The sequence below is a fragment of the Prorops nasuta genome, unplaced genomic scaffold (genome assembly GCF_024137725.1).
Source record: "Prorops nasuta isolate Cenicafe-Biocafe unplaced genomic scaffold, Cenicafe_Pnas_1.2 PNAS00030, whole genome shotgun sequence".
Taxonomy (NCBI): domain Eukaryota; kingdom Metazoa; phylum Arthropoda; class Insecta; order Hymenoptera; family Bethylidae; genus Prorops; species Prorops nasuta.
The window spans coordinates 1,634,579-1,661,169 of NW_027116827.1; the positions used below are offsets into that span (position 1 = coordinate 1,634,579).

Sequence of the window (26,591 nt, forward strand, 5' to 3'; positions counted from 1 at the left end):
GAATAAATTTTGATCCACTTAAAAACAGATGCAATATCAGGTCGCATTTTTCGACTTGGTCAACGTAAAGGCTTGAATTTGTAGGGTCTCCTATATATCTCATTCGTGGCGAGTGGATCGTTCAACGAAACGGTCCATCTGATTAAAAGCTTGGATGCCACCTTCTTTAAAGTATTCGGCATTTCAGCTGGAGCAGAATGAAATGAAGGCACTTTGGGAAGAATGGAATTTTCAACTCTGCGATAGTGAATTGCTGATATAGTGTTCGAGGTGGCAGATGTGTTGTAATACGTGCACAAAGCCTTTATTCATCCTTTTATCTTTTGATTGACGTTTCATCGACGTGGCTGTAGAGAGAACGGAGGAACCGATATACGGTACACGTAAAGTACGGTTTCATGCTTCTGTCATAATAAATGCGCCACATGAAAGGAGGTTCACTGATCAGAGTATCCAACTTTAAAAGAAACGCTAATAGTACGAAACGAAGTTACGTTTGCTCCGCTAAATCATTATTATTATATATTCGAGTGCTCTTGTAATTTTTTATCCATCAGCTTCGATATATACATATATGTTTGCAGCTTATCAGTACGAGTTGTGATAAAATTCTATCTTGGAATAATTAACGTTACAAGTAAAAGGATCGCTTGGTCCTTTGAGTCTGGGATGATAAAGAAGTTCTTATTGCAGTATACCTGTTCCACTTGACTCTCGCTTCGTTAGAAGTTAGAAAATCGTCTGCCAGCGAAATGATCGGAATGCGGTATCGACCGAGCTATCTTGAGCGGCCAATTTTTTTCGTATTGATTGACGTTCCATCAGTGTGGAAATCGATTGGGAAAATCGATTTGATAGAATTGTTCAGCGAGTGCCTTTGTGGCTTGGTGGCCCGGAGTCTTTCGGTGCAAGAAAGATGAATGTGTCGGTAGGGTCAAGAGGGGATGAACAATGCTTGGTCCTTGGGGAGAACTGCACAGAGGCGAATCGTGGGTGACTCGATGAAATGAGAGAAATAGGAGCAAAGCCACGAAACAAAGTGGAAACGTTCGATCGCGAACGAACAACTTCCACTATCTTTCCCTATAACGATTTGACTTTATAATCGAGAGCCACACTTGTTCAATTATATACGATAGAATTACTCGTGAAAGTTCTTTCAAACAAAACACAATTCCATTCGCCCGATTTTCTCAAGATTCTTCCCATTCCATTTAGGACCGATATTCTTATCAAGAATTCAATACCAGCGAGATGACACGTTCATTTTCTCTCATTTTTCTATATTTCCTTTGATTTTCTTTGCCAGACGATTTCTCTCTACAATAGGTATAGGCGATTTGAGAGAGTACAGATATTAGTATACTATACAAACGAGTGTTCGATTGTTACTCTACAATAACGTGCAATAAATTTTGACAGGAGAGAGTGATGTGTATACCTATAAGTACATTTGGTTCAATGAAATTGAACGACGGTCGATGCATGTGCATCGAAAAAACCATTTTATAAATATTTATGAGGACGTTAACTCCACTTGTTTACTCGGCTATGCTTCTACCTGTAAAAGCTAAAAAATTAAAGATCTCTATCTGTGCGCGAAACGTGACACTTGTATGTAAATATAATTGAGTTCAGCAGATAACAAAAATATTAAAAAAAAAAGGGAATAAAATTGCAAATCTTATTCGTGTTCTTTTTCAATGTTCTAAGACTTCGTGTTGTTCAAAGCTATATATTAACGTTGAACGAGCAAACAAGAACTATTAATTATACCAAATTTGTAATAGTGGCACGAAGGGCTCTCGTGGCGGATTATCGAAAGTGGGGAACACTAAAATGTTTTACATAATTGAAACTGAAGGATTACCGCGAGCATGATCGGCAGTAATCAATAATATAGAAAATTCTCAACTAGCCTTCGTGGCTAAGTCTTTGATAGTAAGTGAGAATTTGTGCGTGTATCACTGTCATTAATAAATGAAAAATATGGATTTGTCGTTAAAATAAATATCCATGAAAAAAGACAGTTTCGGCTAACTCAACATGCGTCTAAACGCGAAGCTTAATAGATATCCTTGTAAAAACTATATGCTCTATTGTAGGAGGGAGAGAGAGTTGGTGTGTGTGTGTATCGTGCAGCTTCGATGTCAATAATGCAGAAAAATGTTGAATTTATTGTTAACAGGGTATCGATGAAAAAGGACCAGTTCGCTGCTAACAGCACGCGTGACTAACGAAGCATGGATTCTCGGCTGTAAAACTATACTCTGTTGTAAGAGAGAGAGAGAGAGAGAGAGAGAGAGAGAGACAGAGTTAGCGTGTGCATTGTTGAATTCCGTAGTGATTAATGGAGGAAAATGATGAATTTGTTGGGAACAAAGTATCGATGAAGGAGGACAAGTTCGCGCGCGACTAACGGAACGCGCGACTGACGAAGCATAGATACTCTTGGAATATCCAGTATCCCTCTGGGGTAAAATTGAACCGATCGAAATTGCTAATGAACAGTGCACGCAGCCCATAGATAACGCTTTAGCAGTGATCACACGTGAATAGTTTAACAAGAACAAGCCCGGCTCTCGGTTAATACTGCCTCCTATATTTATCATCGCGTTAAAACAGGCATTCGATGCCATAATTCTAATATGCAGATATCCTCTGGCGCATTTAAGCCCTGCGGTGGTGTGCACCGCTCCGGCCACCGTTTGACAAAGCAATAAGTTTAGCGCCGAACCAATTTGTTTCGACGCTAGACGAGCGGGGATATCTGATTTTCGCTGGACAATTTTGTGAAAAGTTAATCGCGCGTGTCGCGTTCGTCCTTTTTCCTCGGGCCAAATGAAGGGCGGAAAACAAGCTCTAATGGAAAAACAAGAAGGTTCTCATCTCCATAATCTGAATATTCAATAAATGCAGGTTTAGGCACAGAGAGATCGCGGTGCTCCAGCCCTATTAGTTACGATGTAATCTTTCCGTAATGAGATGGGAATCGAGGCGGTAATTGATTTGGATTCAACGAGACTACGGATATCAAGGTCAGAGATAAGGTCGAAGTTATTTCGATGCGTCATTATGGTATATGAGGGCTGCATATATGGCCGCTGCTCTGTTTTACAAATCATGATTTTAACGTTTTGTTTGCAAGCGCGAAAAATGGCATCGTAAATTACGTTTTAATTAAAACCGAAACACACTGTAGGCCGGTGCGCATGGTGTTCGTCGACGATGCGGAGGCAAAACGCGTGTCACAGGCCATCCCACTTTCCAGTCGTTTGTCCTATCCCTGCAGTATATCCCCTTCTCCTTCCAACCCTCTCTCTTTCTCTCTTTCTCACACCTTTTATTTATCCCTTTCTTTATTTCCTTTTTATTATTTTCCTTTTGCTGTTTGCAATCAAGCCAGCTTCAACAACGGCCTCGTCGGCTCGACACTATCGCTTTTTTTTTCTATCCTTTGCCCCTCTTACACGCACAGGCACACGCATAGCAAAGTTGATGTTGCTTCGTACATACTCCCGTCATATACTCGGGCATACACCCCTTTTTTACCCCTATCGATGTTTCTTTTACACCGACACCCGCCTCTTTTATACCTTTTACAGTGTGACGTATTAACTGACGCGATGCACTTGACACTTTTTAATCCCTTTTTTTTCACGTACATCGAAACTTGCCCTTTGCATGAACAAATTAATCCTACCAATTAATTTGTGACACTTTTTCTAAAATAATTACTACTTTTCAGAACGAAACTGATTTCTCATAATATCTCGATATTACGTTTTCCGTTGAAAATTTCGCTTTTCATCAAAATGTGTGAGTAATATTAAATATATCTTACAAGTTGTAATTATATATAAAATAGTTATGTGATTAATTTTTATAGTTTTAATTAATGGAAAGAGGAGCTGTGGAATATAAAGAAAGTTTGTTGTTTGAATTGCGCGGTGTTGGCGTGGCCTGCTCGGTTCTCGCCATTCGATCGATATCTGTTCCGAAGTTAGCTACGCATGCGTTCAATTGCAGTTAACTTCGCGTAGGTCCACATCCACAGTGGCAGCTCGGAAATTCGTAGAGGAGGTTCGTCTCGTCGCGAAACCTTTGTTTAATTATATAAATATAACATTTAATGTCCATGTAACCTGTGGAGGGATTCCGTCAAAGCAAACCAAGATAACGTACAGAATATTTATTAAGATTTTTCTTTCTTATTATATGTGCTTTATAACGAAGAGAAGAGTGATAACTTCGAATGTCAAATTTTATTATTCTTCATCCTAATGATTGTTACATTTCGCATCTTCTTTCATTGATGTATTTTGGTATCTACGTTTGTTCAAACTGTAAAATTTGTATATACAAATTTGGTGTACTTTAATCTTTCGAAGTTGAAATTCAGGAGAAACGTAACCTCTATTTGTGATAATGGTTATAATATAGCAAAAGAAGAATCGATTTTTGTTACTCCACCCCATAGAAATGAGATGATATGTAATTAAAAATATTCTTCTTTATTTCCAGTTTGACGAAAACCTAAGATGTCTACCTCTGCTATATATATTCTGGATGTCAAGGGCAAGGTGTTGATATCAAGAAACTATCGTGGTGACATAGAAACTGGTGTCATAGAAAAGTTCATGCCACTGGTTTTGGAACGTGAGGAAGAGGGCAACCTAACTCCGATAATACAGACACCAGAGTGTACATATGCTTATATAAAGTATAATAATTTGTATATTGTATCTACGACTAAAAAGAATGCAAATATTTCATTGGTATTCGTATTCTTGCACAAAGTTGTGCAAGTTATGCAAGAGTATTTTAAAGAGCTCGAGGAAGAAAGTATCAGAGATAATTTTGTAGTAATTTACGAGCTTCTGGATGAATTGCTGGACTTTGGTTATCCACAGACGACTGATAGCAAAATTTTGCAAGAGTATATAACGCAAGAGGGCCATAAGCTAGAAATTCAACCAAGGATTCCTGTGGCTGTGACGAATGCTGTATCTTGGCGATCAGAAGGAATTAAATATCGGAAGAATGAAGTTTTTCTGGATGTTATAGAATCTGTTAATCTCCTGGCCAATGCAAATGGCAATGTATTGAGCTCAGAGATAGTCGGTGCCATAAAAATGAGAGTTTATCTATCAGGAATGCCAGAATTGAGACTTGGGCTAAACGATAAGGTATTGTTTGAATCAACAGGTCGAGGGAAATCTAAATCTGTAGAACTAGAGGATGTTAAGTTTCACCAGTGTGTAAGACTGTCCAGATTTGAGAACGACCGAACTATTTCTTTCATTCCACCGGATGGAGAATTTGAACTGATGTCTTATAGATTGAATACTCACGTTAAGCCGCTTATATGGATCGAATCTGTAATCGAACGACACGCTCATAGCAGAGTAGAATATATGATTAAGGCTAGATCTCAATTCAAACGACGATCCACGGCAAATAACGTAGAGATTGTAATTCCTGTTCCGAACGATGCGGATTCTCCGAAATTCAAGACTACGATTGGTAACGTTAAATATTCTCCCGAGCAAAGCGCGATCACCTGGTTCATCAAGTCTTTCCCAGGAGGAAAAGAATATCTAATGCGGGCTCACTTTGGCTTACCGTCTGTCGTTGGAGAGGATGTGGAAGGAAAGCCACCGATACAAGTCAAATTTGAAATTCCATACTTCACCACTTCCGGAATTCAAGTGCGATACTTGAAAATTATTGAAAAAAGTGGGTACCAAGCGCTGCCATGGGTCCGTTATATCACGCAAAACGGTGACTATCAATTGAGGACAAATTAGTACGACATATGGACAGAAACTTAGGTTTTTTCAGAAATTTGTACATTAATTTTTATGGTCGAAGATACATTATCTAAAGTAATCAATATGCTTTGTGTTTTTAAACCCCCAGACGATCATATTTATCTCCATTTACTTTAGTATTTCTTATCAGTTATTTAAATACATTAGCATTGGAAGCAGCGTCTTCTGCGAAATGTTTAAAAGTAATATCAATTTAGTGCTTTTAGTCTGATTTATAAATGATTTTTCTTATGAAATTTGCTTTAGAAAGATTTTTGCTCGGATGGAGCGTAAAGTACTTAATTTCGCCACAATCATGTATTTTATTTATTACTTTTTATAATCACGGTAACAAGGAGACGGTTGTGTGTGCACTACAACTCAAACTATTGAAGAGGAAAATTGTAAATATATGAAAATTTGTAGTGCATAAAAGTTCCATATTGTACTGCAGTATGAGTCAATAAAGCCGTATCTTTGCATTAATTTAAAATAAAATAGTATTATATACCGTTAAGTATCACGTTATTGTTATTTCTGTACATCACCAATAGTGATAATGTAAGTCGAAAGAGATATATTAAATTTTTAACAGAAATTTAAACTCGATCCTTTACTCTCCTATTAATAGCATACTTTGAGCGAGTGTTTTATTTCAGTTTATAATGCACGGTACATTGAAAAATCTTGAAGTCTACTTTTCAAGCAGCTTCAATCTTGAAAAGCGACTCGAAGTATCTGTTTCGGGAATAGAAAGAAATGTTGAAAGTGGAGAGATAAATAGAGAGTCGGATAAAGAAGGATAAGTATGCAGTTGCGCAACGTGAAAAAGCGGTAAATATTCCAGGAGTCGATGTCACCTCGCGAATTGAAGGGAGAGACACGAAAATGCGATTACAGTCGAGTGGTGAGCCTGGGAAAAATCTTTTTATTTGAACTTGCCGCTGCGCTGGTCGTAGCTTGGCAAATGTTCCTGATATGTAAATTTCTTGCTACGCGCACGAGCGTATAATAATTTTATGGAAATATCAAGGGCCAGTGTTCCTACTGTAAGGTACACGCGGGAGCGTCGGTTTAAAAAACGCGGATTAATAAAGAATACATTGTACATTGCGGTGGGCGTGGGTTGTCGGTTTGTGAAAATTCTCTCGGTTATACCGAAAGAATCGTTCTAGCGCGCGTATATATCGGTGATCGCCTTCTCTCTTTAACTTATCTATTTATAAGTTGTATGCAAAGCAGCGTTTGTTTTTCCAATTGTTACGTCCTGCAATGTCCCTTGGAACGTGACATTGCATTCCGCTGGAAGCTTCGCGCGAATGCAGATAGCATAGCAGTGGTAATAGTGGTACCGATAGTACGAGTACCAGTCCAGGATAGATAAAGCGCGTTACAATAAACTACAGAGTGTAGCTCGACATTGCCCTGCCAGACCTGGCTGAAACCAATTCTACGCGCCCCGTCCCTTTTTTGCTATGGAGATTTAAGCCAAGAGGATTGTCACCATTACCCTTATTTACCTTTAACTGTGGAGCAGAAGAAGAACCCTATTAAACTTTAATCTGCATTTCTTTGACAAATATAAAAATGCACTTTAATACAGTATCTTTAATGAGATGCAACATTTCAAACTAAAGTCATAAGTTTTACGACACAATTTTTTCTTATTACACTCGGAAAATGAGGATAGTAAGGGAGACTCTTCGTGTAAGCTGATTTTTTCAGATTTTGTAATGATTATATAGCGAAGGAAGATTTAGCGTCGAGCAAGATTCGGATTGATCTCAGTCTTTCGCGTTGTTGATAAGACGGTTAAATTAGCAGAAGGTCGATTTTATGGTAATAAGTTCTTTTATATATATATATATAACCCTTAGCTATAGCCTTACGGATCGCGAAGCTCTTCTAAATTCCTTAGAGGAAATTCCAAATTACTTTAGACCGTTTTCTATATTCCGAAATGAAATAGATTTAAATACGTCAATGAGATATATCACCTAGGGTTGACTGAGAAGTATATTATATAATTATTCATAGTTTAGTCGTAATATTTTATGTTCAATCTAAAATCCCCTTGAAAGCGTTACATCACGAATTGTTTGCACATATCCGGCTTTGTCTCTTTGATATTCCGATTTGATCCTCGACATTTAAATTTTATCCAAAGAACGTAAGGATAAGAATATCTCTATTCTGAATAAGAATATGTACCTATTCCAAAATCATTTCTCAGGCAGTGACCTGATAATATCTTTATTAAATAGATTGTATGAAATTATTCAATGTTGACTGTGCATTCGTGGTCATAATTATGTAGAAATTTTCGTTGAAATTACTGGAATTTGTTAAAGATTTGGCTAATTCATCACGTGCGCGTACTAAAATGCTAGCGACTAACAAGATTCTCGTGAGGTTTGGCAAACTAAACTATACAAGTTCCTGACTTGGCAGAAATGGCACTAATGCTGATGCAAACTACACAGGAAGTCGAATATGCTGAAGAGTAGGCTCACCAGTTTCTCTTCATATATCTTTAATTATCTCCATTCGCATAGCAGTGCGCTTGTATAATTACAGAATAAATATGCGTAGGAGGCCGTCCTACATATTTCATTAACATTAAAATAGTATTTCTCGTTTTGTACGATTCTTATGAAAAACCACGTTTTAATCAGAAATATTTGTATTATTTTATTGAAATAAACGTTGTGCTTATAAAAATATAATTGTTATAATTTACTTAAAAATAAAATCAATAATACTCATTCTGCTTATTAATTTATATATTATTATATAATAATTAGTAAATTTGCACGGTGGCTTTAAACTAATAAACTATAATTCAATCATAATATATACCACAAAAGTACAGATATTCATATGTGCTAGAAGCATTCGCATAAACGCATAAATTGTTATACAAACTGCATATTTCGTATTTATAGTGAACACTATAATATCTTTCACTGTTTGGTTGTCTATTTTTATCGTGTTTTATGATTCCGAAAATATTGCAAAGTTTTCCTAACTTTTGTTAAAAAGTTACCTAATAATATATTTTGTTATAGTCTGTAAAAGACTTTAACTGAGCAGATAACATTTTGTCAAATATTAAAAAAAAATATAATCCGAATAACTATATACAATTTCTTGTAAGATGAGTTTTGTTAATAGGATAAATAATAAAAGTGTGTGTGTGTGTGTGTGTGTGTGTTTGAAATATCGAAGTGGTAAATTGTACATACTTTAATATGCAGCGGTGATAAAATATTTGAGAGGTGCGCTTTAATTATAGCAAAAGTATGAGAGAAGCAACGTTTGGTTTATTCAGCATATTATCGCGACGATTTCCACAGGACAGTAACAAGAATTTGTTATTACTGACACATTTCTGACTTTTTACGAGAAGGAGCGTGCAAGTTTATTCTTTTATTAGAAAACTTAAGTTTTGAAGGCAAAAATAGTGGGATTACAAGCAAACATATTGGACGAATGGTATTGGGTCGAGAGAATGCAGGAAAGGAGGGTGTTAAAGGAGATTAGTTTGAATGTATAGTGGTCCGAGTGCGGGATTATGAATTATGGATTTGGTGGGTAAAAAAGGCCATTTAGGGTAGTCATTTGGGAAAAGCCAAAGCGTTGCAAGAGTGCTCGCAAATCGTGCGAGGTTCCATTGATTTATCCCCGGCCGAAAAGTTTGCTGTGGGTGCTAAGCTGGTAAATGCGGAGTTGTCTGCACTTTTCCGTGGCTGACAAGTCTGACAGAACGCCATCCCTTCTCCCTGAGACTTTCGCGATTTGTCATTGGCTTCGAGCCAATCGGCCGTGAGGCTTGTTTTCATCCTTCACTTCGACATCTGATTGCAAATTACGTTACTTCAACTTTTCTGCCAATAATACTTTGTTTACGTTTTTCAAACTCAACCTGACTATAAGCTTTTCTCTTCCCACAAACGTTCGTGTATTTGCTTCAGAAATACTGTAATACTTCAGTCAACTTTTAAAACAATACTATACTCCGTGATCCGTAAAGCTAATCAATTTGTATAATTTAAGTAGCGTATTTACAAACTTCAAACTTCATGAGATTAATATACTAACTGAGCCAAATTGGCAAAAAGAGAAATTGAAATAAGCTTTTTCCTCTCATTCCTTTGTCTAAATAGGAATATTTTTAATACACACTAATTGCAATAGTTATTGCCAAATTTAGCGTATTCCATCTCACAATTTTTGCCCTCTCATTTTCTACATGAAATATTTCCGCAAAATCTCTCTTTACAATTTTAAACTTTCAATTTCGTAGCTAATTTAAATGTTTTTACTCGTGCAGGTTGACTGCCAGCGCAACGATTAATTAAAACGCGAACAATTAGGGAATTTGGAGCTCGCAATTTTCACGAATATCACATTACCAATTAGCATGTATGTGCATAAGGTAACTAGCCATACGGGTAGTTATTGGTAAGCTACGATTAGAAAAGCAACAAGAATTCGCCGGTTTGATAAAAAATAATTTTTCTCTTAGTGGAAATAGATCGTTTTTGTTGGAAATTGCATTTTGTATTATCTGCTTTGTTGTTAAAGCTGCTGGGATAGGAGAGCATCGATAATTTAATTGGTTCCGTGGCTGGATTATACATGTTTCGAAGCTCCGCATGCTTTTTCTCCTCCCCAGAGTCCTCCGAGAGTCTCCTCGGTGGATTAAATTAACAATGAAGCAGCGTGGTACGAGTGAGACCGGTAAATAATAAGTTAGAGTAATGCAATGCAACTTTAGCCCTCTGCTATAGATTAAAACTTCTGCGAATTCACCTGAAGTAAGAAGTCGTAAAGTTGCATCGTGACACGAATCCCACATAGACTCCACTCTCTTATATACATCGACAATAGATTAACCTAAGGAAAGAACCTCTTACCATTTAACAATCTATCCAGAAAATGTTTGCAATTAAATTTACTTATTACCATAAGCAAAATATCATTAAATATGGAAAGTTCTGTTTTTCTATCAATAATAAAATTATCATGAAATTTTTCATGTTGTAAAAATAAACAAGAACCCCCGTTACGCTCATAGAATTAAATTAAAATTGACAATTTTGAACGAAGCAATCAACTTTTAAACGTAAATTATGCAATTCAAAAATTCACATTCGTTGGAAGAGACGACGTAGGTACAAATTGTCCCACGAGCTTTTTGATTGCGCGTAGTTTATTCTTTGAAAGATTTAAATAGAATCGACATAAATTGTTCATGTAAATTTATCATATTTGCTATGCTGCTGGAAAAACTTCATCTATGACGAATGGAATATATTTGCTCGTATAGTGAGAGTGTGACGACCGCTTTTTCGAAATATTAGAAAACATATATAAGTGCAAAGATATGTGCACGAGGGGCTACTACATATAAATTTATTGTTATATTTGCATGGTATGTTTTTATCCATACACGTATTGTTATCGTTTTCCTTGAAATTATCAACTAGGAGAACTACTGTTACCATGTGAGTGCATATGACGTATATTTATTCATGTATCGCGTAATTGATGAATTTACGTTATGTAACAGTGTGTGTGTATATATATATATATATATATAGCTTGGCAACCGATAGGCATTCCGCGTACATTGCCCTGCAAGTGCAGTTCACGCATGTACACGTACAGCGGTCAAACGTCTTGGGACTTTCGACACAAATTCTCATCTATACATATGCCTTGTATTATACTGTTAAATTATCACTGGTTAAAGCCGAAATCTTCTTAATTCAGTAATCGAATGTTTGGGAACTATAGAATTATATAGAATGGTGCTCGCGTAAAACGTTGCAAGATACTCGAAATGAGGCAGCAATGGTTCCTATGACTTCAGAGTACTGAAATTACAATACGATTAAGTAAAATGGAGTTTTATCATTTATACCGTATAAAAGAAACTTTGTTTAATCTTTTAAACACCCGTTACTTAAATCTTATAAGAACTAAACTCCATTTATTTGTCTAATCGACATTCGGGAGGAGCAAAAAGTACTGTTGCCCTTAAAGTTTCTATTAGATCAATATATATAAATAAGATATTAGGTAGAACTTAAAGTCAAAGTTAAAGTCCGGTTGCGCCTTTCTTCTTGGTCAAACTTAGATCCAAATTCACTTTAAAACTTTCACAAAGTCGATACAATTGTTCGAAAAGTCTTCAGGCGTTTAGGTTTCCGTTTACGTATGTCCAGTTAAGTTAAATGTTCGACAAAGCATTTACATATTTTTTTAGAAGAAAGTATAAAGAAGATAGAAATTGAATGAATACATACCGAAGATGTTTAGAATTCACTGTGCAGTTTGAGCATTGGACTGTTTTGATGTTTCGGAGTTTTGGCCAGGAGTCTATGCGATTTAGTCCAGCTTTGGCGAATAAGGAGAATGGTCGGTTGTGAAGCACGAACAATGGGTTAACGCAACAAACCTATAGTACAGTCCAATACTGTCAATGTACAACGGGGTCTTAGCAACATTGGGGGGAAATAGCCTATTGCATAAACCTGGTGGATCGAGATTAAATTGCTTACAGAAAATCAATGTGATGCTTAGATTTTCTCGAAAAGCAGCAATGCCTATAGAGGGTGTATCAGCAACGATGTTTTTAATTTGAACCACATATTCTTGAGAATAAGCTAATTGGAAAAGCCCTATACTATAACATCAGCAAAAGCATCATTGCTGAGATAAATCAATTTGAAACCGATAAATCAGGGCTTTGATTCAATGGAAAAGGTGTGGTTCAAATTAAAAACATCATTGCTGATATACCCTGTATACTATTTTAATTGTGAAGTAATCGGATAAAACCAGATACATTCTTTATAATGATTCAAACCACCAATGAAAAATTTTGTCTATAATGATGGAGATGTTTAAATAAAAACTGATGGATGGGTATTTGTAAAGCTTCGTCATAATATAAAAGCACGAATTATGTTTTTTTGGCTCAACTCTGATACGGATTATTAAAAAAAATTAAAAATGTTTATATAGTGCTACTTGATTGAAATGGATTTATCTGGATTAGCCTGAATGCTCCACAATTGTGCTTCTGACCGAAAGTATCGTTCATTATTACAGTTGGTGTTTCCGATGCGTGTTGTTTTTTGCATTTATATTTACTAAATGCTGTCTGTTTATTTGCTTCTTGAAAAACCAAACTCGGTGTATAGGGTGAAGCGCACGAAACGCCAAATCTAGTTTATGGAACTCTATTATCATAAACTTTACTAAGTACCAGAATATTCAAGGTTTAATTCTATGTTAAAAAACAATATATTTATTTTTATGTTAATTAAAATTAAATCAGAGTAATAATCTTTGCAAAAGAAACGAGAATTGGCTAAAATAATTAGTATTATTATAAACAAAAGAATACTATAATAAGGACGATTTCATTTTTCACACGCATTAACACAATTGATTAAAATAAATACACACGTAAAACATTGTAGATGCGTGCTATGAATGAACGAGACTGCAGTGTGTTCAGTGAACTTTGTACACTTTATATACATATACACGCTCAGTGAGAATTGGCTTATAATATGACCCCGACAAATCGCATTGCGCCTAAATTTGTTGATTCAGGTTAAACACAGAAGCCGTAACGTCTCCTCCGCACTTTACACTTACTAATGGATACCCGTTTGTGGATGGTACAACAAAGCACGTTATGTATATGTAGGTCGGGGTGTTACGTCGCTTTCAAACGACGCAATACAAACTACTTTCAGTTGAGAAACTTTCGAACCCCTTCTTTGCATTTATTTTCATATTTATCAAATATTGTTTTGTTAATGGCTAACATCGCTACTCCATTTCTCATAAAAATAAATGTAGCTGAAATAAAAGAAAATTTAAAATTTATATTTTGCAATAATAATCCCTGTGTGTGGCTATTCTTATAATAACGTTTTTCTAATAAAATATTGGGGTTTTCAAGTTTGTATAGAAATTAAACCTTCGACTTTATTTTTTTTCAATTCGAGATACGGCTTCTGGCATGACTGAGTCAATGTTTTCGCTATCTCAAAATCCTCTCACTCTATTTCTCTCTTTCTACTCCTTAGTGTGCACTCTCGATCGTCACGGGTATTTTTCTTACCGACGGATCGAAATTGCTTGCCGATCTTAGACTATCCAATTCTGGCTTGAAAATTTTTCGAAAAACTCTATGCTTTTTTCTATCTATTGGAACTACTTATATCCTTGGGAATATATCCGTAGCTACTCTAATATTTATTTCCGGTTAGAAGGAGAAATATGGCGTACCGCGTAAACCTAAACTCACTGCATTCATGTTCATTTTTTCTTTATACATCTTTACAAAAGTTCACGGTTTAAAATAGTTTTGTCGCGGTAGTGCGTATCCCTAATTTTGCATTCGGAAATAAACACGTATATAAATTGAAAAAGTATACAAATCATGTATAAGATACACTTTGTCTATCCATATTAATAGTTGTAAATACAAATTGTATCACATGAGATTACTTCGCGTATACCCATTTAAGTTAGAGGATAAGGCATAAGAAGCATCAGTATACTCCAAAGGAAAATTTGTCGGCGAGAAAATTTAAGTTGTTGGCAAAAACCGTTAAAACTTTTAAAGGTCTGACGGCGGCATGAAATAAATCTCATTAAAACCATATATCCCGGTCTTTTAGTCGGTGGGTAAAAATGTGCTGTCAAAAGAAGCGAAGGAGCTGTAAAAAAAAAACAAGATACGAATCGGTGAAATCATTAATTAACTCTGCCAAAAAATAGAAAAAACAACCTTGTGGTGTTAAGGCAGCTCTCAGAAGATTTTACTATGCATAACACATACATTATCCTGACTATTAAAATATGTTGAGGATTTTCAACTGACAGAAGCAAAGAACTTCCATTTTCAGTTTTCCATCGTCATAAAAACTGCTCATTAAGCAGTTTGCATACTTTCAATTGCGGAAAAAAAGAATACCACGTACATATATTAGTTTCTTATTAAATCTGTTTAGGACAGGAAATGTTTAATAGGTATTAATTAAAAGGTACTCATAAGTATAATACCATAAACAGAACAACGGATTTAGACGAGGCGGGGACTTAAAAAGCTTTCAAGATCTTCAATAACACAAGCAATTATGTCGTGAAATGAGTTAGCCAGAATTCTCGCGTAATGAACGTTACAAAATGAGCACGGAAATTTGCTCCGCGAATTAAAGCGATGATTAATTAAATTTACGTTAATGCAATAATGCACTACTTCAAGCAGAAATATTCGGAATTATAAATTCCACGGATTTCAGATTACTTTGTTTTAGGATGTACTCAAAATTGTTATACGGCAAAGCGAGTTAACAATATTGTAATACATATAATTGCAATTAGGAAAAGCTTATAATTATAACTTAATATAATGAATCATTTAAATTTCCATTGATAATTCAGTCTGTATGCTAAGCAATAAAACTATATACTTTTCACAGAAATAGTAAAGCCGCGATACCAACAAAATAGTTTGCTACGATACTTTTATTTCGAAAAGTATACGGATACGTGTGGGAAGGACAATTTTACGGGGACCTGCGTCACAACCGCTTTCGCGAATATCAGTTATTCCCATTAGCTGAAAATATCCAATTTCTATTCGAAATGAAAAAAAAAATCCATTCTCACAGATGCAATATTAATTTCATCATTTTATTTGTAAAAATATAACGTTTCAAACGAATTCATTTAAAGCTTATATTATCTGGCCCTGATCGAAATAAATAAAATATTCCATCTCTTTATATTTATTTTACGGATACAGTTTCGATTGGTAAATGAAACTTAAGAAGATTATATATTGTTTTTTTTCTCGTATATCGGATTATATTATGATTTTTTCAAAGTCTAAGATTTAAGCATGCAGTACAAAAATACTATGACTCGCTACGGTTCAATAGGAAATTGTAGAAGAAATGGAGGAAGAAACTTTGCCAATAAGTTTATCCGAGCTTTCACTTTGTTACTATATACATACGGCAAACTAATACGTCTGTCGGCATTGTTCAAAAACAGTTTTAACCCGCGAGTAATATTTTGAGCAAAAACTAGACATTATCCCCTTTGACAAGACTAAGTAATTCATTCGAATTATCTACAGCTTTGAAAGAAAAGCTTTTATTAGGGGTTAGAATGTGGAGAAAAATTCGATAAAATGGTTCTAGCGACGCGCCCTCTGTGATAAATAAAGCTTCGAGCGTGATCTTTTGGACGAGAGCTGAAGGGAAATGAGGGGAGAGGAGATCTCAACGTTAATTAAGCCATTGTTTTGAAAATAAAACTGGATCGTTACTCACTGTCGGAAGATACGAAGAGACTCGGATCCTCGTTGCGAAAAGATTCTTATCCCCTGACCTTTCTGCTTTAGTCGATGAGGAAGTTTCCTATGGCAGCCAAAGAAGAAGCTTTCGTTTCTAGGTAATCTGAAAATTAAACGAAAAAACATCTGTAAAAGAAATGTTTGGGGTTTCAGCAACTTTGTCAATATTTATTTAATCTGGATTAAAGCTGGGAAAATGTAGAAAATCGCATGGCTGAACAAATACTTTGGATTAACTGGTAAACAACTTAAGGGATCGAAGTAAAAAAACAAGTGGAAGAAGAAAAAGAGAAGGAGGGGGTAGGAGAGAGGAAACAGATTGATGGATGTTGGAATAAAAATTCAAATTGAACGCATTCGGGAGGTTTCCACTTAGGTTAGTTTTACGGACTGTTGCTCTATAGGGGAGGGAATCCCGTCGTCCGAAGGAACTGTCATTCTTGACAGAGAGATATAAGGGATAGGGATCGTAGCAGAATGATGCGCAAACGAGGGACAGCAACTCAAAAAGCATTTACGGTCCTCAATGTCCTCCTTTGTCCAAGCTGGTCGGTTTGATAGACCGAACGTAGCCTGCGTACGAGAATCCTCCGAATGGTCCTGAGATTTCATCCCTTCTGTCCACTTCAATGCAACCCCCAGCTTTTCTCTTTTCATTCATATATCCTCGGAAGGAATCCATATATCCTACATATTGGTCAGTCTCTATCCTGTCAAATTGGGTATCGTATAGCGCCACCTTTCAAAGTACCCGGACTTTTACAAATAATTTTTTCTTGTGTAAAAAATAACGAACGGTTTATATCGATGGTTAAAGAAGATGTTCCGCGTGTTATTGGGCGAGGAAACTTTTCGACGCGGAATCGTCTGATATAAATGGTAATGATATTTTATGGTTTCTTTGTAGACGTGGAAACGAGCGCAATGAAAATCAATGCAATTTCGTTGCTTTCAATCCATACGGCGTGGAAGCGCGCGATATGGCGTGAGAAAAGTGTATCTCTGGCTCGGAGCCAGTATTGCCAGTGTGGCGTCGTACCCCGTCGATGATTTGCATTGCCACTTATGCCGGGGGACTGGGTACCAACCTTTCTCCGAGAATTAAACGATGCGTTACATTGCAGTTCATATCGATATATTGTATATATAGTATATAGAGAGTTGTTTGTGTACTGTAACATAGAGTTTCATAATTTTACGATAATTCACACACACACACACATACAGTTTACAATTAAGCACGTATTAAACAGTATTTCACGTAAGTATATTATTATGTCCAATTTTTGAGATGACAAATTAATTGGTATGGCCATGATATAATTTTGCATAAATAATTGTTCAAGTTTTAATAAGCACATAACTATCAACGGACTAATAAAAATCTTCCGCAGTTAACAATGCATCTTCCGCGTACTCTTATAATATACTTTCCGCAAGTAAGTAAAATTCATTGTTTGAAATTAAATTTGTTTTCGTTTCTCTCGTAGTTTAATTTAAGAGAAGAAATGGGTCGAGAGAGTAAATCTTTTCCAGCTTTTGTCATAATTTTTTTTTTAGTCATAAAAATCAATTGCTCGGATATATACACATATATACTATCTTCTTCGTAAAAAATTACACGTGGGGAAGGATTTGAAGGATCGAGGTTTGCTTTCTTTGATTGCTGCAATTCCGTGTTGCGTTTTGCGATTATGACTCCGCCGCAGGCTAGTATAAATACTGATATAAGCACTAAGATTCGTAACGGTTCATATAGATGTTACTCTCCCCTGGAACATCGTCACTGTTTAGGTATGATCGTTTCAATTAACCCGTATAGGAACGCTATCTTTCTATTCAAATTCAACTACAATAATATTTTACATATTGTTTATTTAAAACAAATGGCGCTATACAGTCTTTATACACAATTAAACGATTAAGTTGGTCCTCCACGAAAAGTTCGCATTCCTAAAATTATGAAAGATTTTGAATTTTGAATTTTCATTGGTCAATGCATCCACGTAAATTGCAGCAGAGATATAATTTAAAGATATTTAACTAGAAACGCGTCTTTTTTATTCAGTACTTCACTGGTCTATCGTTTTCTTGCCTTGCTTTAAACTAACAGTATTATTCGCTAGATAATTGTACATCTTTTATTGATATATATATATAAGAGTATTCTTTTGAACAATTCTTTTCTGAGGAAAAAATAACATTGAAAGAGATAAGTTGGTGTGATAAAAAGATTCTGAGTGTGTTTTTCTTTAGGTAACAATGCCAGCTTTAATTTGACGCTCGTAAAGTGTGTTAAGAAATAGCTGCCTTCTTCAAAGCATTGTTTCACCAATAAAATATACTTTTTAAGGGCTCGAGGCGAACAATCTTGATCTTGAGATAAAGCAGGAATCAAAATTGAGCTGGTTCGATACTGGAGGATCTCTTCTGATGGAACTAATGTGGTGGTCGTATATAGTTTCACATCGATTCGCGCTCCGAATCATTCCAAGAGCTCCAATTGGACGGGAGCAAACGAAACCGTTACGAAATTTATTACCGCACAGGTTTCGATTTTCAAATAAATCCATGGATAATTGTTATTCGGTAAAAGCAATGCCTGTCTTCTACTATATCAATAATGTAGAAAAGATGAAATCGATAACTTCGACTAAAATCAAAACATGGATTCGATGTAAAAAAATAGCGTTTTTACTTTTTCTTCCTGCCGTACTAATTTTATTCCTCGATGGAACGTGAATAATCGACCAATGTGCATTAATCACCGTTGATTTTCTGGAAAAAGCATTTAAAATAAACGACGAAGGTACTCTAAAAGTCCATATTTTTATTATAGCTATATATACTATTGTTCAACGACAAAACTGAGTTTGAAAATTGTATAGATTACACCGTTTGCGATACTAATTAATGATGATGGTATTTACGTATCAATAAAAAACTTATATGAGCGATAGTACGTATTTCTCTCATCCGTTTCAGTTTCCTAACCGTCAATCATCATTAAAAAACGTCACTTCGATATTCCATTTGCTACGAGATAATCCTGTTTTATTTTCTAACTCGTGACAACGAGTTCGGCTTTCCGTGTCACATACTAGCTGAACGATAATCCGATGGATATCAGTTAACGAACATGCAAGAGAAATTGCGACAGAGTTTCAGTTCATCCACCATCAATATTGATCGCGTGTGATATGCGATATACGCATATGACTGGCAGCCTTAGAAACCTTTGTCGTACTTGCGAAGAAAACTATAATTTTCACCATCCATCTTTTCAACTTGACTTGGTATATAGAGTTTCGCGTCAAAAACTTGTGCGGCAAAATAGCACTGACTATCAGGAATTTTATTCAGTTTACTATGCAAGAATCGCTACTAAAAGATATTCGCGGAGGCAGATTTGAGTATTCGCGTTCAGGGGATGAAAAGAGGAATGGTTCGTGAGTTTTGTATAGTCCGTAGAAAGAATAGGAAAGACGCGGAGTTTACGAGGATCGATGAAGCAGAGGAGAGGAGAGCTGCTCCGATTCGTTACGGCAGGCTCCTACACGCGAGACTATACGATTTCAGAATTGGATCGTGGATAAAACTAAAGATTTCTGAGATGAGCGCGAAGAAAAATGTCTTTTGCAATTTCTATATTCGAAGCGGTAGTTAAAAGAAATATTAACTCGTTGAAATAGAGCAGCGATGAATAAAGGGGAAAAGTCTGAGGTGTATTAGGGGAAAAATAGTGGAGCGTAACGTATATTGTTTTCTTTTTGATGAATGCAAGCGGCTACGAGAGACAAACCATGTATAAAATATAATGTGTATATATATATATATATATATATATATATATACACATATATATGTTTATATATAGCCGTAAGTCGAGGCAGCAAATCCAAAGCAAAAGGAGGAAATCGGAGTACGCAAAGCTGACGTGAGTACGTCAAATTCTTACTTTTTCTGAAACTCGTGGTAGTTCACGTCAGGAAATTGTATGTATACTAGCATGGAATGGGGAATGGGAAAGGAATGAAGAGTGAGATGGCGAATGGAGAGGGGATCGAGGAGTCGAGGGGAGGATTTTGTTTGTGCGAGAAAACGAGGCGCCACTCGAGACGTAATCACATTGAAAAGGGCATTCAAAAGATGCAATAACGAACGGAAGTTTGTACCGACAAGAATGAGATGCTACCATCTCTCCTTTCTTACCTTGGAAAATAATATAACGACCTATCCGAACTCAATATCGGTTTATTATGAGCAAATATACAAGTCTATTCGCGCAATAACAGCGGAATGGCGAGGAGACAGAGCGGTGGTAAGGGAGGGTGAGGGTGAGGGTGAGAGGGATGCGCACGAAACACGAAGGGGTTCTGGGAGTACTGGGACTACGCGACCCGACCCGACGCGATGCGACGCGACGCGATGATGTTGCCGTAGGCACAATTGCTCGAGCAGAGTTCTTGCTCCAGATAAAGCTAACAACGAAAGTTAAACGTGCCTCGAGCAGGAATAAAAATAAAAAAATGACGACTATGCGATGTAGGATTTAAACCTGATTGCGAATGCCCGCACGGAGAGTCTTCCAATACTTATATCGATTGCATCTTGCATTATGCATATTCCGGCTGATCGACTTATACCTTCCGCTTATTTACTTCTCCCATCGTCCGATTTTGTCTCCATATACCTATACATATATAGTATACATATACGAATTTCAAATGCCACTTCGTCAAAAATACAAAATATATTCTCATGTTCTTTTTTCCATGAGAAATTCCAAGTTAAATAAAATATCACTGGCCAGCGATTGTTGTAAACCAACTCACAAAATGGTTTCCACAAAAGGCATACACCGATGTTTCGTCATATTTTTATCGTGACGTTTTTATTGACGCTTTTGAGTTTGGAATGAGGAATTGGCAAGAGGGCAAGCTCGTATTAACAAGGGCGTGGCAAGATCGGCTTGGGAATATACATACCCATAACGTGGGAGAGACATAATCAGCGCAACCGGTAACAGAAAACCGTAAAACGGTTGGAGGATAAAATAAGGGGGGAGGGTTGGAATAGGGTTTAGAAGATTCAAAGAGGAAAATCGAGGAAAAGTCGATATTCGGCGAGCCAATAATTCACGGGTCATTCTTTATTCAAACTCGTGAAAACGACGGCTCTCACTCTTACCCCCTCTTTCTATATCTTTCTTACTCTTCATGCTTATACCACTCCCTCTTCCCCTCGCGCCTTTTTCCAACTTTCTTCCTTTTTTACTACACATTTACTTGTATCTATACATATATAGCCCAAGCCATCCGCTTGGAATTCGTTCTCACCTCTTCCAGCCTACTATTCACTCTCCGGCTGACCTTACATTGAGTTTACTACTGCGAAGCACGAAAACTTTTCCAGGATTGTTCCAATGAAGCAATTGTGTTACTTTTACATTATAGAGGAACTTTTCACGAGAATGAATGGAGAGCTGTATTCTGAAGTGAAATTTTCTTTTTTAGCATTACATAAAAGCCTTCCCCCCCCCCCCCCCCCAAGTTTGCTCCTTTCTGTGTACCTACTGCGCTATCACTGTTTTAACACGTAGAAAAATAGGAAGACTTTTTCTACGTCATAAAGAAATTATTGATGTCAGTTTTTAAATCGATGTATCCTGTAAATATATACGTGGAGGGTCCTCTTAACGAGAATAGGTACTTTCGAAGGTTTTTTTCGCAAAGCTGATGTTGGTTTTCGTTGCATTCGGAGGAAGGGGAACGTGGCTCGTTGAGCGTTCAGCGAGGAGGATTGAAAATGTCCTTGGGAGGAGCAGCACGCGGGCGAATGAAATATTTAAATAAGGCCGTCGCTGAGCCTTTTCGACCATTCCCGACCTCCCTTCGCTACCCTTTCTCTCACTCTATCTCTCTTCCATGGACCTTCTATCTCTCTACGAAGCCCATTCTTTGCCTCGTAGACGCTTACCCTTTCAACGCTTCGCTGCGACGAAGTGAATCTTACACATCCGGCTTACTTAACCCCCATTCACGCTTTTCAGCCCGGTTGTCGTCACCAGCTTCTACCTGCCGCGAAGGTATTTTATTTTCGCGTCATATAGACGTCAACTACATATACACAAGCACACACGACCTGCATTAAATTGCGAAAATCATACTTTACACGAATTCCCTCTGGCTTACCTCGTTATTTAAGCAGTTTTTTCGTCAATATCTTGTTTTTCTTTTCGTACCCGCATATCTTCTTTCGCGAAAGTATTTTCGTTCATTTTTTTTCGTTACTTTCTCTCCGATGTCACACGACCATAACATTTCGAAGCTTCCTAAAAATGCAACCATACTGACCTCATTCAACAAATCGGGACAATTACGCTAAATCGGAATTGTATATCGAGTAATATTTTTAAATCTTTGTTTAGTGAATTTGTCAAAAGGTTGTCGTGGATTTGCGTCGAACACTTGGCAAATGAAAATGAGAGGACTGAATAGCGTTAATTGCAAATTTAATGCACAACGGGAAGCATTTGAAAATTCGTAGTGGACGGGATGATTCGTGGTTGCAAATAAAAGCTATCGCAATGATTTTTGGCGCCTATACGAGGCTTCGGTTGGGTAATGTTCTGAAGTTTGCTTAACGCTTTCAGGAGACTGTGCAAACGTCAAATTTACCTATATAGGTGTGACCGACGTAATCCTATTACACACACACAAGCCAGCCTACCAATTATTATTATCGTATCGATGTGAAGTATGATTTATTCCGGATGATCTTGATTATTATATAGAATTATATGTGTATTATATCGACAAAAACTGACATATCTATATTAAAGTAGGTATACTCTATCACAAATTCACTTCTCTCTTTTTTTTACTTTCTCTTTCTGACCAATATAAATATTTACCTGTAAAACTGTTTCCCATCTAAAATGATTAAAGTCTGTTAACATTAATTGTAATTCCTGCCAGTGTCACGAATTTTCATTAATTTAACAGAATAATTATTCAAGGGCTATTGTTTCTTTTTTAATTAATATCCGATGAATTCAACAATATTGACAGCTAAAAACTTTGGGATCGATATAATTATTGATGATGTATGACGTGGGAGTTTAATGGTACTGCAGCGTAGTACATCGATAATAAATTGATTATTTTTACCTTATTGAGACGTTTTTCAAATATAGGATCATTTAAACAATTCAGCTATTGGACCGCGTTATTTCTAAAACGTTTTAACGATCTTCTTTTTGGAGGAAAAAAGTATACAGAAATGGCTGTATCGGGTCAAAAGTTCAAACGTTATAGCTCAGGCAAGAACGTGGTAAGCAGGGATTTTAGGATTTCAGATGGAAGGAAGGAAGGAAGCAGCGAACGAATTGGAGGTGCTTAAACCGTGAGGAAAGGGGAAACGGGAGGAAGTGTAAGACAGTGGGGCAAGGGGGTTTAAAAGAAGATATAAAATTCAGTACTAAAACGAAGCGAATGAGTCGCAATTGGCTAACTTGTAGGAAAATATTTGGCAGAAACAAGAAATTTGTTGAGAGCTCGTAATGTTTGAATTATAAGTCAAACTTGAAATTTTTAAAACATCAGCTACGAAAATTTATAATCGTTCTTATAGTTTTTATCTAATTTGTTGTAAAAATAAACATGTCCAACTTTCGCCCTATGAAATAAACTTACTTTGCTTTATAAATGCTTTAGTTCTGTAAATCAATTTACCATTTATAAGTATAATAATATTAACGATTGACAGATGTACCGTCGTTAAGTTTCTTGTCTTTTGCTAAGAATTTTTTTCGCTGCTTCAATTGTTCTTACTCTTGTAGCGATTGTATTTTGTAAATTTATAATTGGGAACGAATAAATATACATTCTAGGAGACTGCATAATTATCGGAAATCGATATAAACTTTAGGAAGTTTGATTTTCGCAAGCGGTATCTGAAGACTTTATCTAGAGGAGCGAGGGGTGGAGAGTGAGAGTGAGAGAGAGAGAAAGCGGAAGTGGGATTTTTCCAAGACCATAAGAAGTGCGCGGGAGTTTTAAATCAAGCGAGTTTGGTCTGAATCGACAGGAGGGAATTGCGATCAGGGCGAGAACGAGGATGGAAGTGGACCTAGATGGCTGGGGCACGTAAGACGATAAATCATGCGATTATGGCAGGGCCACCACACGTACGTGGGTGCACGTCTTCGATGCACACTTATCTCCACGTGTACACGGAAGCTATGCACCTATACGCGTCTTCGCGTTCTTAAACGTTACGGCCAAAGTGAAACGTTCCTATGTAGTTGTGCTTCCCTCCAGCCAAATTTCGAAAACTCGCTCGTCGTTAGCCAAATTGATATCGTTCCCATCCTTCCAAAGTTTCACCCCGCCCCCACCCAGTGTTCCTTATATTACTATACTCACGTACGAACACGCGATTGTCATTTAAAAATCTCATAAAAATTGAAAATCCACTTTCGATTCCGAAAATAACTTAAACCCACCATTACGATAACATATTCTTACTGGAGTTCTAAAATATTCGATATTTTTTCACTTGCACTAAAGTTTTTCCCCTTATTTTTGCGATACGTCACACAACTTTTGACATTCATCAGAAAATGGGCGGTTCCGAGACTTTGGAGCTCCAACTAAGTAAGTTTGCTGAAATTATGCATTCAGGAAGTAAATTACTACTTACTTTTATCAGTGGCTATGCTCGAAGAGGTGAATTATGCACTGTTCTAGCAAGCTCTTATCATATAATATAGAAATAAGCAAAATATTTTAAATGAAATATCAACGTTGTATTGTTAGCTTCGATTTATGTTAGGTAGATATATTTTTAAGTTTATTTGCAAGATTAGAATAAGGAGGGGGTGTAAAAGTTTATCGGTAGTAAGCTCGATAGGGAGTAACATTGTTTCCGAATTTCTATTATGGAAGTATCCAGAAAGTCTTCGTATCTGCCTGACTTTCTGTATTGCCGCGACAAGAACGCTCAGCTGCGTTTCATTTTCCTTTTAAAACTTTCGAACCTCGCGAAGTAGTCACTACCACCTTCTCTCCTTACCCTTTGCGGTTTACCAGAACCTGTTACGACGCCTCGTAAACTGACACGTTGCAAAATTATGGCCACTCCCTGAGCTCCAGTTGGTCTCGGACGGAAATTAGAGGGATGCTGTAAGAGATGCTTTGACGAGTGATGTCGTCTTCGATAGGAATTTACTTTACTTGCCACTGCACGCATTCTTAGCTCACGAGAATCTTATGCGCGTACATAAGAAATTCCACCAATAGGTCTGCTGAGGAATTTCATTAGAGATTCATCTCTTTACCCAGATACATCTTATCATCTAATATATGAACAAAAATTCATTACACCCTTTTTCAAATGAATGTACCATACTTTTTGCTGATATTTGATTTCTTTTTTTTTTTACGACTAATCGATACAATGTTTGTAAATTTGTTGCACTGTTTCAATGTTTTAGTTATTCTGTTCTGAAATAATGCAATTACTTATTAAAAGTCATATATCGTTATCAGAAATATTATTGGGAATATTTATGGAATGCTTGATAGTAATTAGCTAAACGAACGAGCATTATACGAGCTTTCAGTGATAAATTAATCTGCTCCTATTTTTATTTTATTATGAAATAATATTGTTAACTTTTAGTGACTGTTTCTCCATCTAATGAATAAATTAAGCGATAAATATAGCTCTCTGTATGTATTTTAATCAAAAGAATAACTATAATGGAATTCCCTTTCAATACAACAAAAATATAGCAAACTTTTATTATATCGATATATCTTATACAAGTAGCAGCAATTTTCTTTTCTCATACTACACATCAGAGTTGATGGCTGGGCAGTAGAATAAATAAAGAACCTGATACGCTGTCCTCTGATTTCTCTTTCATCCCCGTCTCCCTCAAAGTTGCGTGATGATTATTTTCCACTTTTGAATAACGAAATTTTAATCCCTGAAAGATATTTACAAACGAGATGCTTTTTTCGCGAGAAGAAAAATGGTGACACGTTCACGTTTGTTAAGACAGAATACAAGCTTCTCTCGAGACTACTTCATTACGCTTGAAATTTTATTTAGTTTTTCTGTTCACCAACTGCAGAAGTGGAGTAACGAGCAAATGAAAAACCAACATGCACCTTGAATAGCAGTAAACCGTTTTAGGAGAACAAACTACGAAAAAAAGACTCATTGTTTATTTACTATGAAATCATAGCGGACTCGACTTTTATCATAGATATCGTATATCGTACACCTGTATACTCGGTATACGAGCCAAATAAATATTAATATAAAGTAAAATTGAGGTGGCTGCTGGGCAAAGGTCTACAATTAAATGG

At 36.4% G+C, this 26,591-nt stretch overlaps 2 protein-coding genes across 4 annotated transcripts in view; one reads left to right on the top strand and one right to left on the bottom strand.

The window, feature by feature from the left end:
* Positions 1 to 26,591, bottom strand: part of LOC136782869 (neuroligin-4, Y-linked-like) — a 108,331-nt gene that overhangs the window by 24,836 nt on the left and 56,904 nt on the right. The window contains exon 4 of one of the 3 annotated variants that reach the window (XM_066742582.1): positions 16,187 to 16,312. The gene's annotated coding sequence lies outside the window, so the exon portion shown is untranslated. Of the gene's footprint in view, positions 1 to 16,186; positions 16,313 to 26,591 lie in introns of those variants that run through there. The other 2 variants (XM_066742583.1, XM_066742584.1) reach the window with 2 other exon arrangements.
* Positions 4,045 to 6,405, top strand: AP-1mu (adaptor protein complex 1, mu subunit). The gene is made up of 2 exons (XM_066742393.1): positions 4,045 to 4,181; positions 4,525 to 6,405. The coding sequence occupies exon 2, from the start codon at positions 4,542 to 4,544 to the stop codon at positions 5,808 to 5,810; it is 1,269 nt and encodes a 422-aa protein (XP_066598490.1). The 5' UTR covers positions 4,045 to 4,181; positions 4,525 to 4,541; the 3' UTR covers positions 5,811 to 6,405.

Excerpts from the sequence above, each read along its gene's own strand:
- AP-1mu (XM_066742393.1), top strand. The coding sequence starts at position 4,542 with ATGTCTACCTCTGCTATATATATTCTGGATGTCAAGGGCAAGGTGTTG.